Source organism: Bolinopsis microptera, chromosome 1 (genome assembly GCF_026151205.1).
Source record: "Bolinopsis microptera isolate Bmic1 chromosome 1, MBARI_Bmic_1.0, whole genome shotgun sequence".
NCBI lineage: Eukaryota > Metazoa > Ctenophora > Tentaculata > Lobata > Bolinopsidae > Bolinopsis > Bolinopsis microptera.
The window spans coordinates 13,507,288-13,522,733 of record NC_087072.1 but is presented as its reverse complement, the minus strand read 5'-3'; the positions used below and the strand labels follow the sequence as shown (position 1 = coordinate 13,522,733).

General features: G+C 35.4%; 1 protein-coding gene across 1 annotated transcript; it reads right to left on the bottom strand.

Moving 5' to 3' along the window:
* Nucleotides 1-459: 459 nt before the first annotated feature.
* On the bottom strand, nt 460-10,716 carry LOC134816732 (uncharacterized). The gene is made up of 5 exons (XM_063825752.1): nt 10,607-10,716; nt 4,405-4,656; nt 3,739-3,898; nt 897-913; nt 460-618 (listed from the first exon to the last, which is right to left on the bottom strand). Exons 1-5 carry the CDS (start codon nt 10,670-10,672, stop codon nt 460-462), a joined length of 654 nt encoding a protein of 217 aa, XP_063681822.1. The 5' UTR covers nt 10,673-10,716.
* Nucleotides 10,717-15,446: the final 4,730 nt, after the last annotated feature.

Below are 15,446 nucleotides of genomic sequence, written 5' to 3'. Positions count from 1 at the left end.
ATTACGTCATCACAACGCAAGTGACGTCATAGTTTACCGCTGTAACAAAAAGTTCACTATTAACCAAAATAAACCAAATGGTAACCACTAGTAACCACTATAATAACCACGAGTAACTAACCGTCAGGGGGATGATAAGATATGTAACCACTAGTAACCACTAGTAACCACGAGTAAACCACTAGTAACCACTAGTAACCACTAGTAACCACTATAAACCACTAGTAACCATTAGTAACTAACGACAGTGGGATTGAAAATGAGATTTAACCACTATAACCACAGTAACCACTAGTAACCTCTAGTAAACCAATAGTAACCACTAGTAACCACTAGTAACACTATTAACTAACCGGCAGGAGGGATTGATATAGATGTAACCACTAGTAACCACGAGTAACCACAGTAACCACTAGTAACGACCACTAGTACCAACATAACCACTAGTTAAACTTACCGTCAGAGGGATGATAAGAGATGACTTAGGGTTCCTTCAAAGTAAAACATCCAGCATGGTAATCTCCCCAGAGAGGCCTCTATTTTCTGCATCCAGGTTGTTTTAACAAGGTTGCTGATATTCTTTATAGGGAATTCAACACTACCTCCCTTCGTAACGACCTGAAATAAATAACACCTTAACAATGTATACTTCAACAGCTACCTTCCTTCGTAACGACCAGAAATAAATACACTAAACAATGTTACTTCCAACACTACCTTCCCTTCGTAACGACTGAAAATAAAATAACACATACACCTTAACAATGTTTACTTCACACCTAACCTTTCCTCTTCGTACGACCCTGAAAGAAATAACAATGTATACTTCAACCTACTTCCCTTCGTAAACGACTGAAATAATACACCTGAACAATGTTTTAACCTTCAACACATACCTTCCCTTCGTAACGACCTGAAATAAATAACAATGGTTTATTCAATACTACTTTCCCTTCGTACGAACCTGAAATAAAACCAACACCTTAACAAGTTACTATCAAACTACTTTCCCTTCGTAAACGACCTGAAATAAACAACAATGTTTTACTTCAACACAACCTTCCCTTCGTAACGACCTGAATAAAAAAACATGGTTAACTTCAACACTACCTTCCCTTCGGAACGACCTGACATAAAAAACAAAGTTTACTTACCAACCTAACCTTCCCTTCGTAACGACCTTTTGTTGGAACTTTTTAACTCATTCGTTGTCTGACTGTGGGAACTATTGATTTTTGATGCTTAATTAAGTCTACGGTAAATATCGCCTAATATATAAAGGTTAGGGGAAGGATGCATCTTGACGAAACAGAATTCAGTCAGTTTATAGAAAGTAAATTGCTTTTTAAGTTTTCAAAAGAAATTTTCCACATGTTTATGCCTTAAAGTAGTTTTAACTGTGGGCCGAAAGTTGTTGTTAATTTTATTTACCAAATTCATTTTTAGACAAAATTGAAATTTGGAAAAGCCAACGTGACGACATGGCGAAGTTTCGCAGCCAAAAATTTCATAATACAAGGTATAGCTAAGACTAATATCTATACCGGATTACCGATTATGAAGCAGGAAGGATCTGTACTAGCCAGAGCTACAGGGTCAGGAAGGCGTGCCACTAAAATGACACGTGGAAAAAATGGCCCAACTTAGCCGTTCAGTTGACCACAAGACCGGCATCTCCCAGAGGCTGTACGATTTGGCTGTACTCAGGGATATATTTCGAGAACGACCAAAAGATCAAGAATTCGCTATTTATAAGGCTATTTTCGGCTCATAATGATCAGAGTAACATGAACACTGGAGAAAAGTAGTCTCCAGGAAAACGTTGACTTACAAAATTTTCGGCCTGAGTTATTCTCGATACCTTTCTTCCTGGCTTTCTTCAACTCAGACAGCACTGGTAAACCAATCCCATCAACTTCAGAAGATCTGTTGCAACTCCACCCGGAAACTGGGCACAAGACACTTCAGAACGACCATGGCGATTAAAGAATTAACTGAAAGGTAGGTTTATTGAGGAATTACTTCAACAAGATGATGATAACGAAGAGCGGTTGGATGATATTATAGTACATATTATACAATAAGACTCCTGCAGACGAAACCTAAGCATAACATTTTATTAGTGATCATTAACATATACAATGATACGGGTTAATATCTCAACTTTTATTAATGAGTAGTTCAGATTAGATGTTTTAGTATTTGAATTTAATCAATTCTTATCCTATTAAAGCGAAAGAATTTCATATTAGGAGCTGTATTCAAATTTGTATTCTTACGTAGTGGCTATTATTGGCTAAATAAAATACAATTATTTGAATAGGTCGAAAATGTGACTTTAATAAAACACGCTTAAAAGTGAATAATTCGGACGATTTGTGAAATATATGAATTATTCAAAAGTCAATAAAACCTAAATGGAATGCTTGTTAGTTATCATGAACAATTTCTGATCTTATCACATCGAGAATAAATTAATTTTTACTCTATATTAAATTTGTTCAGCAGTCCGACTTTGAATCGGCCATATGCTTGTTATATAATATCAACGACAAGAATATTTAGATTAATCAGTACTTTCACCAGTTGTCTGACATTTTTCATAATGTTCGCTTCAAATGATCGCTAATTAGTAACGCTAATTAGTAGCGCTGCTCGTCAAATATAAGATCTCTCCTATCATCCATATTTTGCATCTACACAAAGTTTCCTTGTGTTTGAAGAAAGCTAAACTGACTCAGGATACATATAAAGGCGTTGAGCGTTGGTCGTTGCTCTCTCGACCAGTAAAAATCCTAGCGTCCGGCAAATTACCAATGATACAACTTCCGATGCTATAGCTTGCTGTATCGCATCTTCTACTATGTTTCTTGCAGCCTGAAGAATAGGTCAGGTAAACGTTAGATGTCAAAATTTATATTATCATGTGAATGTGATGATAGCATGTGCTAACCCAGACAGCTTCAAAACCGGTAACTTTCAGTGTCATTAAATATTGATATCTATGTCTGACAAAACCTCGATTACTTTATCTAAAATAATGAGTGGCGCCCTGTCAAGAGACTGAGAGCATGGTCACGTGACTTACGATCTCGCCACGTGATTACTGAATACTGATACAGTTTTGGACATATGAGGCTGCAGTGTTCTAGATTATAATGATGTCCTGGTTTTGGACACGTCACGGGCTATAGAGTTCAGGCGACTTTTGACAGGCGCTTCATAAAGGTTTATAACGGTTTGGTAAATTAAAAAGATCGACTCGTGCATGGCTGAGAATGAAGGCGTCAAGGTCTTTAATTTCCTTTCCTCTCATAAAGTGCGATTTAAATTTGTGCTGAATCTGAGTCGATCGATTGATGGATCAAAAGCCCTCAGTGACAGGAATTGTCTCAAAAGGTTAACTTATTATTTATATCAGACAAATCACGTATATTTACAGGAAACAAATGTTCCTTAGGGGACACCAAATTGTTAGTCACATTTTGTAAGTTTTCACCAAATCTGTGTTTAATCAAGTCATTATTGAAATCACTCAAAAAACTGTTACCTTCCATAATTTCAATTTAGAGAGAATATCGTCTAGAATCTCGTCGAAATTTTGTTACCACTGAATTTCCTTCAAGATCAAATCTTAGTTATAAGGAATTAACCAAATGTACTTGGCTCTTGATTTGAGTTTGTGCTTTTCAATGTCATCAGAATAACATACCCGTTTATCTAGGTACGTGATTAAACCTCCCCCTCTACAGGAAGTTTTCCTCGCACTAGGAGCCTGGAATACAGATAGATGTCCTGTCACACTAGGAGCCTGGAATACAGATAGATGTCCTGTCACACTAGGAGCCTGGAATACAGATAGATGTCCTGTCTTCCTGGCTCCTTTCTTGCTAAGAGCCTGGAGGACAAAGGGATGAAATCCTTTGCTCTTATATACCGTTACTTTAGAGGGTAGAGCTAGTTTCGTTCAAGTTTATCACGTCGTACTTAGCACAATCAATGAAGATATCGTTTTTGTGAATTGAGCAGATGTTTAAAAAGAGGATCCCAAGCTCATCACAGCTTGACCACGAGATATCCACAAAATTGAATAATCATATAATTCATCCCATACCTCACTAGTTTCTCAAAACACACTATCTGATCCCCAAGACTATTTATTAAATTGTAACGATAATTATTACATATTATGGAATTTTTGAGTTTTTGGACAAGTTTTCATCAAAAAGAAGAAAGAACAAAAACATAGAGGACAGTAAAACTCCACTGTCATAGAAGTTTAAAAGGTTACAAATTTACAGTTGGAGTCGACCGAATACGTACATGTAGACTGCAGTAGAGCCTCTTATAAAAAGGGCCGCTAAGGTATTAACAGGTAGTAACCCAATTAAGGTGAACACTAACCGTAGTAAGCATGTCGTCAGTATCCGAGCACTGTTTCGTCTCACTCTCAGTTTCACAGAGTTCTATCTGAACCGTTTCCAGATTAACCACAGCAGTAGGGGGCGTGTGGAGGTCACGTGACTTGTTGTGTTCCAGGTGGGGGATACTCCCGTTTGTCTGGGGTGTGTAAGTGGGCGAGTCTGTGGTGGGGTTCTTGAAGATTAGACCTTTCTGGTTATCTTCTCCGAGGTCGTGGGTTTCTGCTAACTTGTCCTAGAGGGGGTTTAATTGATGAAGGACTGAATTCAGGAGGAGGAGTTAGTAAATTATATGGAATAAAAATCATAACCATATACATTATACATAATGATATTATAGTTTTACTCCTTAAACAAATGTGGTCAGGAGTAACTGGGACACAGTAACACATCCCCCACTCGGGACCAAGCCTATTCAACACAAGATTGTTAATTCTTTAATTGTACATGAACAAGTTGTCAATTTCAGTTCAAGAACATTTAACATTTAACAAGTTTTAGAGAAGTAGGAGGTGCACTAGATAATGCCCCCCGCCACCACCATGATACTAGATACTGGTAGGTTAGGTGAAATGTGAGACACCTAGTACCTCGAGATGTTATCCTAAACTAACACTAGAAATTAATTATGAACTTACTGGTAAGAGGGCTATGCAAACATAAACACTAAACAGATACAAAAGATGAGTTGCGGGTGCGGAGGAGTAACGTTATAAACTAAACTTGATTTAAGAAGTGTGTTTGTGTTTAGCAATTAACATGAGCAGAGAGATCTAGTTCTACATTTCTGTACAACGATTGTTCGAGTCGGAGTTGCCCACAAGTGGTCCCATCAATCACGTCTACACGTGCACTACATGGATCATGAAAGGCGACCATGTAGTCAATAGTAGGACCAATGTTGGTTAACTGTATCTAATCTAACCACGGAGCCTCCTGCCTCCTTGGTCAGCAATGCGGTCTGAGATCTATTATCACTAGGGAGATGTTATACTTGTCGAGACGTTTGTTTATCTCTGGTGGTGAGTTTGTGACCTGTATAATAGCCCTTGTCCGGTAATATTTCATCAAAAAACCAAAAAGCAGCAGTAAAGTTAATATTTGATGAAAATCTAAAATTGACAAAATCTTACTGTGAATTACTCATAAACGCTCCGCGGAACTATTCGTGGCGAGACTATTCTTAACCCTTATATGTGATGCCCATATAAGGAGATAAAACAACTTCAACTAACCGTGGTGAAAATACTCTCCGAGCAACTTGGGGAGTGTTGAGTAGACTTTGAAACTCCCGGATTGAAACTCCCCGTCTCTCCGAATTCAACTGTGGCATATTTAACTTCGGCAACTTCTTCTAGTCTCGGATGAAAGTCAGTGTCATGCACTACTTCAAACGTAACCTTTTTAGGAGAAACTTTTTTAACCTTTGAATGGTCCAAGTCAGGTACTGGCACTATTTTAGGTGTTACATCTTTAGGACAAACTTCTTCTTGGTGGTCAAAGTCATGTTCTATTTCAAACGTTACTTTTTTAGGACTAACTTCTTCTATATGGTTCAAGTCATTTGCTGGCACTATTTCAGGTGTACCATCGTTAGGACTAATTTCTTTTAGATGGTTCAAGTCATTTGCTGGCACTACTTCAGATATACCTGCATCTTTAGGATCAGTAACTTCTTCTTTCATCACGGGATCAACCCGCTTCGCAGCAGCACATCCACGGGGAGGGGCTACGGGCTTAATCGTCTGGCAAGCTTCTTCCAACTTTGAACGGTCTAATTCGAGAACTACTACAGGCTTTATTTCTTTCAGCTGTGAATGAGTCAGGACAGCTTCTGCTGAAAATTCCTCGTTCGGATGATCCTCTACTGAACTTTTTTCAGACGGAGCATTCAACTTTGAACATTCAATATCTTTGTTCCCCGGCTCCTCCTTTACAGATGGTACACCTTTCTTATTCGACGACTTGGAGTTTTGTTGCCCCATACCAGCTTCTCTCTAATACAACCAAACACCAAACTCGACTACCAATACTATAGCGGCAAATGCATTATGTTATCGTAGACATCGGCTAAACATCGAATAAAACGCCAGCTCCAGCCAAGAAATTAATTCTATATGGCATAACCTATGTGATAGAGAAGAAGACAGCAATAAATTATACCGTGCACGGAAAAACACTTTTATATTCACACCTTCGTTATTCACACACACTAAAACGGTAATCTCTAACCGGTAAAAGCCTTGAAGTCTCTAGTATTTGATACCATTAACTGAAACAGGTACCGGAATATTGCTGTCCAAAGGATTAGTATATAGCGGCTAATGTTACGTTATATATAATACCACGTGACAGATTTACTTGATACTGTAACTATATACTGTATCGACGCCATGATCAACAGTCATGAACAGCAGGTCAATCTGTTGACACGAACATTATTATATGATGACACGAAAACAAATACTTGAAGGTAGACCGTTTAGTATACACTATACCATTACCTTTACACCGATATATAACCGATGCATGAACGGTTAGATACGGTGAGACTAGGTTGAGGCTCGGCACTACTCGTGGAATTGTTTCAGTAGAGACGCGCTTGAGCATCAATTTTAATACTAGGGCCTGATGAACAAATACCGGATTTTTTAAATAATACGAAGTCCCAACTAGTCCATGAGACAAAATTATGGACGAAATCGTATAATTGTAATTATCTATCAAATAACCAATTTCATAAGTTGATTTCCCGGGAGCCCAGACATTTTTTAATCCATTTTGATCTCACTTCCGCGGAACAAAAAAACAGGTAAATGGTTAGGAAGTTAGCAATTGTCTGCTGACTGATTGGTAGAGTTTTCTGCTCCTCTGCAAATCTCGGATCAGCCGAACTTGGGATAAATACATGATCTTCAGTTAAAGGCGAATATTTAAGAATTCAGTTCAGCAATGACCAGTTTTTCATTTTGCAGAAGTTCGGTCTTCGTGGAATCAAATAATCAGTTGACAGGTGACAGATTGGAATAATGAATGGTTGGTTTAAAAATATCAGTTGGGAAGATACACAACGTATTACTGGATATCACTAAGGTCAAACCGAAGCGGCAGTAAAAATGTAAACTGTTTGTAAGATATATCTCATGTAAAATAACACAGACGGGAATGGGATGATGCGAAGCTCAGCTTACGTCATGTCTTGACAATATTATAGAGTCACAGCTTCTGTCAAATGTGTAAGAAAATAAGTGGTCGAAATTATGGTCGAAACTAGGAAGCTTGATTGGTTTTAAATCCGCATCAAATATCCAGTTTAGGCGTCTTTATTGTGTTATAATAACGACAATTATTTAAGTTGATAAGTTAAAATATATAATTGCTGACGGAAATGAAAACCAATCCAAACATTTTACCGATATAATTATAATAATTATATAGTTTTAACGCACACATCCGCGTTTTTCCTATATATATGACTTGTAATCAAAAACATCATATTCTGTGGGACTAATCAATTGCGACTTCGTGATGATCGTGCAAGCGTAAAAATAACACACAAAAACCACAAGTGCAACCACGAAAGGTTATTCATCAACAAATGAATCGTGCAATTAGTCGCGGTCTTTTTAACTTTATAACTTTATAACTTTATAACTTTATAACTTTATAACTTTATAACTTTATAACTTTATAACTTTATAACTTTATAACTTTATAACTTTATAACTTTATAACTTTATAACTTTATAACTTTATAACTTTATAACTTTATAACTTTATAACTTTATAACTTTATAACTTTATAACTTTATAACTTTATAACTTTATAACTTTATAACTTTATAACTTTATAACTTTATAACTTTATAACTTTATAACTTTATAACTTTATAACTTTATAACTTTATAACTTTATAACTTTATAACTTTATAACTTTATAACTTTATAACTTTATAACTTTATAACTTTATAACTTTATAACTTTATAACTTTATAACTTTATAACTTTATAACTTTATAACTTTATAACTTTATAACTTTATAACTTTATAACTTTATAACTTTATAACTTTATAACTTTATAACTTTATAACTTTATAACTTTATAACTTTATAACTTTATAACTTTATAACTTTATAACTTTATAACTTTATAACTTTATAACTTTATAACTTTATAACTTTATAACTTTATAACTTTATAACTTTATAACTTTATAACTTTATAACTTTATAACTTTATAACTTTATAACTTTATAACTTTATAACTTTATAACTTTATAACTTTATAACGATCGCTTTATACTTTTATAGCTGAAAACATTACGCCTTACACCTAGCAAATTGATCTAGAAATGTTGTTGATAAAAATGACTTGTTGTATTGAAACTTAAAAGTGGCAGTGCTGTATGAAGATAATCTAAATGTATGGCAACAACTGTAAATGGCTATTTAATTAATCTCATATCTTTTTCGGCACCAAATGAGTCATAAAATATACATGCACTTGCAGTTGTACAAACATAAATGCACAAAATGTATTGAAACTTTCTGGCAGATCAAAGACTTTCTCAATAGGTTGCTAAAGTACTAACGAGCGCAAGATGCAAAAAGAAATGTTTAAGCAGTAAGTTATAGAAGGAATAACGAGGAAAAAAGGAGCCTAGTGAGCTGTAAATTAAATAATTATAACTTAACAAATAATAAATATGGTTTTTTAATGGCTAAATTAAGTATAAGTAGGCCGTGTAAGCTGAGAAAGTAAGCCTACAGTGGTTAAAACCACTTTATAACGAGCGTTAAATCTCGTGGACCACCCAACACGCAACTCTGACTCACGACCAATACACTGCAGGGTATAATATGAGTACTAAAATACGACTGATTAGTAGCTACGGTCGGGGTGATCACTCACTACTCTCCTACCACAGTGTGATTACAGAGCTTCGTGACTCGTGAGTATTATTATACACAGTGGTATAAGATTATACACAGTGGTACACATCCCAGATATTATTATCTAATGTAGTACCGTGATAATATTGTGCGATGGTGTACATTGGATTGTGCAATGATGTACGCCGGTTACTTAAGTTACACAAGTCATATATAGTTCATTGTAACAAAGAAATTATTTGATTATAGAAGGCACGATGTACCTGCAACCCTCAAAGTTATTCGGCTACAGTTGATTAATGATACCGCAATATTGCACAATGTACACAGTACAAGCAAGAGAAGACACAACAAGCTGGCACACTAATTTACTGGCAGAAGCCGCCCTTGTCAGACCTGTCATGATAAGAAGCCAAGTAGTAATTCCACAGCAGGCGGATATTACAACTGTCAGGACTTGAGATGCAGAGAATTGCAAACTTTATTGTGAACTGCCACGACACTACAAGCGGCTTTCTGATGACAGTACGCGAGTACGAATATGACTAGTCACTAAATAAGAGGGAAAACTCTGGATAATGTGGATTGATGAGTACCAAAGGAGGAAACCAAAACCAAAACCAAAACAGAGTTATGATTTAAAAAGAAGGGGGAGGGGGTAGGCATGTAACACATTTATTAAGAAAGTATGAGTAGAGTATGTTATATGTACTATTTTGCTGTCTTTTGTCGCTGCATTCTACTAGAAATAAGTATTGGTTGCTAACAAAGCCACTATATAATAGACCAATACGAGCTTTTTCTTACTTCCAGGAGGCTAATTTGGATTATGCCTTATGGATTTGGTGAAAAGTTTAACTAAAATTCAACTCGACAAGTTTAAGCAGTATTTTAGTATTGGCCCTGATTTCGCACTTGTAGTTATATTTAAGGGCGGACAAAAATTTAATACAATAAGATCGCTTTGTTGAAATGTCTATCGATCAAATTTAGATCAATTATGACCATAATTGATTTTTTAACCGTTTATCGCAGTTGCCGGTATCATCACTAATGCAAGCGAATGGCAGATTATAAACTGTTTTTGTTTTATCATTATGGTCAAGGTAACTGCATCATGAGTTAATATTGAAGCCTACAGTTAACTGGTGAACTGGTGAAGCGACCGCTTAACAAGGGACATTAGGTGGAGACAAGAGTCGTTATATTGGGTAACCTGGGTAACCGGTACAGTTATATATAAGCATTAAACATGACCTTATAAGGAGAATTATTTGCAGTACTAACCTTAGGTTGGGCGCAACACAGCAGCTGCCTGAAAGCATCCCAGATAGTGGTTAGAAGGGGTGTCATGGTAACGCCGTGTACTCAATCATCCTGTCATTCCAGCAGCATCCTGTTCTGGGAATGTTTTATCTTTCAGACTGTAATTATCAGACAAATCTCTCAAATTCACGTAGAGCTGTGTAATAATCGGGCGATAAAACCATTCATGGCACATATAAGCATATATATGTAGTGGTAGATGTTACGAGCTATATTGTGAAGGTTAAATATTTTATAGGTAATTAAATAAATTCAGTCCAGGGAACGTTCTGTCTACGAAAAGAAGTGTCCAGACTAATATTAGACTGCAGTCCTGCAAACAGGTTGATGGTGAATATCTTGATCTCCTTAATGTGAAAAGCAAGTAATTTACAAAATAACGAAGCTTGGTTCACTACGCTAAACTCGACAGAAATGACAGGTGCCCGAGTATTATATTTATCGAAGCAAGTCAAACTGTGTATTCAAAACTTACAGGAGAGTAATCAAAATTAGCTGATCCGAACTAATGAACGATATGACATTATTAATTCCCTATAGTATATATTGACAGCAAATGACGAAATATCTATATCAAGACAGCTTCTAAAATTGATTAATGGTGAATCATCAGGTGACTTCATCATTTATTGGGTCTTGTGGATAAATATAAGAGATATTTGTGTCAATCAATGTGGAAAATGTAGTTCTACGTGTATGTTAAATGTCACTATGCAATTATAACGCAAATTTTTGATTTATTTACTTATAATTATAATTATTAATTTGGCCACTTAAAAATTGAGGTCTCAGATTAATTAAATAAATTAAGGGTTGGAGTTAGTTGTATCAAAATTGCAAGAGGTGATGAAGAGGTAAAATATGTCGCAAATTGACGTTTAATTCTTCAACTTTTCCCTTCTTACTATTTAAAAAAAACTTCGAGTTACTTCAGTCTAGTTTTTGATGATCTAATTAATATTAGTGATGCCAGGAATAATTTCAGATCAAAGGCGATGCCCTGTCTTCATGTAATATATGCATGTGACAATAAACCAAATGATCACAAATTCTTGGAATACTGTCAGCTCGAAGGATGCGGCTTGCAGCGGGCTGTCAAAATTATTAGCTGAGTAAATTATATTCGCGACAGTCGAGTTAAAGAAAATCTTCAGGGACTTTAAAACCTGGACCATATTTGACATAATTGAAATTGGAAAAGATTTCGCGTTCTCTTTTACGCCGAGTAATTCTATGAGTGATATAATCCGCTGATATAAAGAGATTTAATGAGAATTAAATATTTCTAATTTAAAATTAGATATTCTAGTAAAGTCAGCTAACCACCATAATTTAACAGTAAACTGCTTTAAATTAGCAGTAAAAGCGTGCTCCACGAATAATCATGTCATCCAGACATATTTGAGATTACCCACGAAGATTTAACGTATAGAAACTAATAATGAATTTCTGGAATGACCCCACAAAATAAAAGCAATCCCTCCGTGCAAATGCTAAACAAAGTAGTAAGTTAAATCAGGATATTAAAACTTGGTCACTATAACACCTATAACTGACGATACTGAAAACTATAACAGTGTTGTTAACACGACTGCCCAACTGAATTTGGATTATAACAGGGTAAGATTAATAATGAGCATGATTACGGCAAATTAGAAATTATCCTAGACATGGAATTGGATTTTAGATTTTAGACAGCAAAGATTTTAGACAGCAAAAATTGATCAGCGGTATTTTGAATAATTATCATTCTTAATAATAAACCATTTCTCGGATATTCCCGACTTCTAGCCAATCGATGGAACTATAAGTCAGACAATTATGAACTAAGGATTTACGCTAAGTATACCGTTCACAGGCAAAACGCTGAAGAAACATTCCTTGATATGTATATATGCTGAGAAAGGGATAATGAAGAAAGCTCAAATACAATAATTAAATTATTAACAAAGAGTCGACCACACTAACTCGGCAGGTGCTGAGATGAAGAATCTTCTAGAAACAAACTCTTATAACGCAAGGTATGCGGGTATGCAGATTGCAGCTATATAGGAATTCGGATTGAAAATATAAAAAAGCTGTTTGAAATGAACTTAGGCAGGTCGAGCAAGTATTTTTGACAGGGTTTGCAAATTTTCGAGTAGTAGCCGTGAAGTATGAAGTGTTTTACAAAATGGCGCTGTAAATCATATTACCACAAGGTATACTGAAACTATAGTAACTAGTGGTAACTATAGTAACTCTAGTGGTAACTATAGTAACTCTAGTGGTAACTATAGTAACAACTCTAGTGGTAACTATGATAACTATATTGGTAACTATAGTAACTCATATTACCTCAAGGTATACTGAAACTGCTGCAGTGCTGTACTGCAATGACTAGAAAACTGGGGCGTTAACCAACTGATAATTATACCTGCTGAGGTTGTACCAGTTAGATATAAAACCAGTTAGTTTTAAAGATATGAAAACCAGCGGTCGCTAAATAGAATTCTCCAGACGAATTGGGGTACGGAGTTGCTTAATAAAAAGTGAAATGTACTAAGACACTTTTTTTGCTTGTCTTCTATTATACACAGCTATACAAGATAACTGTATCAATAATGAACGAAGAATAGAAAAGGTGTTCTTATTATCTATCGACAGATAATATTCACTAATGCTGTAATAATGTGGCTTTGTGTGAACATTATTGTAGGCCATTGATTCGGAAAAGCGTGTACTATTATTAATACGGACAAGCGATTATATAGAGCTGTATTTTCTCCAGAATACAACAATAGATATACCGTGTTGTTGGGTACACGTACTTTAGTTCGACAAACTCTAAAGATTAATCATCGAGGAGCAAGAAAGAAGCACTGCGCTGTTCCGTCAATGAAACATATTCTGCGTATAAAATTATTTTATACATCATTTATAATACTAATTTAATCAGATCTGACCATTTCTAATCGTTATCTAATATGATCTATAGATATTAGATAAACACTGACGGGTAGCAAATATGTATTATACATACAACAAACCAATATTGTGGAGCTACGAGTGAAGTTGAGAGATGTTAAATGAAACTTACACGTTTCATTTAAATGGGAATGAGGCGAATAACTGGTGTTGCTTAACTGGTCTTGTTAAAGGTTAAATGTGTTGTTAGACGTGTTGTTAAAGGTCAAGTGAATAAAAACAATATATAGCCGAACAGACTTATGAGAATATATTCTATTATGCCAAACCGTATTTAAAAGGGGGCAGGAGGACCAATCAGGGTCAACAAGCCAGTATAATTGCAGAGAATGACGAGATGAAAGCAGTAATGTCATAAGCTACTACAACATTAGCAATTGTAGTACAAGCTCTAGACGAAGTAAGCTTTCTTTTAATTTACTGCTGAACTAATCACTTGTAAAGAGGTGTACAAATAGCTACAATTGCTTTAAATATGAGTTTATAAACGGTCAATATTCGTGGGCACGGACGGTAAACCAGGGGGCAAGGTAAATGGGGTTTTCAAACATGTGGTTTTTAACACGTGTTCAACGTGGGCAGTCATGAGTTAAACATATCCGGACAAGTTGCAACAAGTTATGACATGTTACAACTGTAGGTTACAGCAGGTTATGACATGTTACAACTGTAGGTTACAACAAGTTATGACATGTTACAACTGTAGGTTACAACAAGTTATGACATGTTACAACTGTAGGTTACAACAAGTTATGACATGTTACAACTGTAGGTTACAACAAGTTATGACATGTTACAACTGTAGGTTACAACAAGTTATGACATGTTACAACTGTAGGTTACAACAAGTTATGACATGTTACAACTGTAGGTTACAACAAGTTATGACATGTTACAACTGTAGGTTACAACAAGTTATGACATGTTACAACTGTAGGTTGCAACAAGTTATGACATGTTACAACTGTAGGTTACAACAAGTTATGACATGTTACAACTGTAGGTTACAACAAGTTATGACATGTTACAACTGTAGGTTACAACAAGTTATGACATGTTACAACTGTAGGTTACAGCAGGTTATGACATATTACAACTGTAGGTTACAACAAGTTATGACATGTTACAACTGTAGGTTACAACAAGTTATGACATGTTACAACTGTAGGTTACAACAAGTTATGACATGTTACAACTGTAGGTTACAACAAGTTATGACATGTTACAACTGTAGGTTACAACAAGTTATGACATGTTACAACTGTAGGTTACAACAAGTTATGACATGTTACAACTGTAGGTTACAGCAGGTTATGACATCTTACAACTGTAGATTACAACAAGTTATGACATGTTACAACTGTAGGTTACAACAAGTTATGACATGTTACAACTGTAGGTTACAACAAGTTATGACATGTTACAACTGACGGTTACAACAAGTTATGACATGTTACAACTGTAGGTTACAGCAGGTTATGACATGTTACAACTGTAGGTTACAACAAGTTATGACATGTTACAACTGTAGGTTACAGCAGGTTATGACATGTTACAACTGTAGGTTACAACAAGTTATGACATGTTACAACTGTAGGTTACAACAAGTTATGACATGTTACAACTGTAGGTTACAACAAGTTATGACATGTTACAACTGTAGGTTACAACAAGTTATGACATGTTACAACTGTAGGTTACAACAAGTTATGACATGTTACAACTGTAGGTTACAACAAGTTATGACATGTTACAACTGTAGGTTGCAACAAGTTATGACATGTTACAACTGTAGGTTACAGCAGGTTATGACATGTTACAACTGTAGGTTACA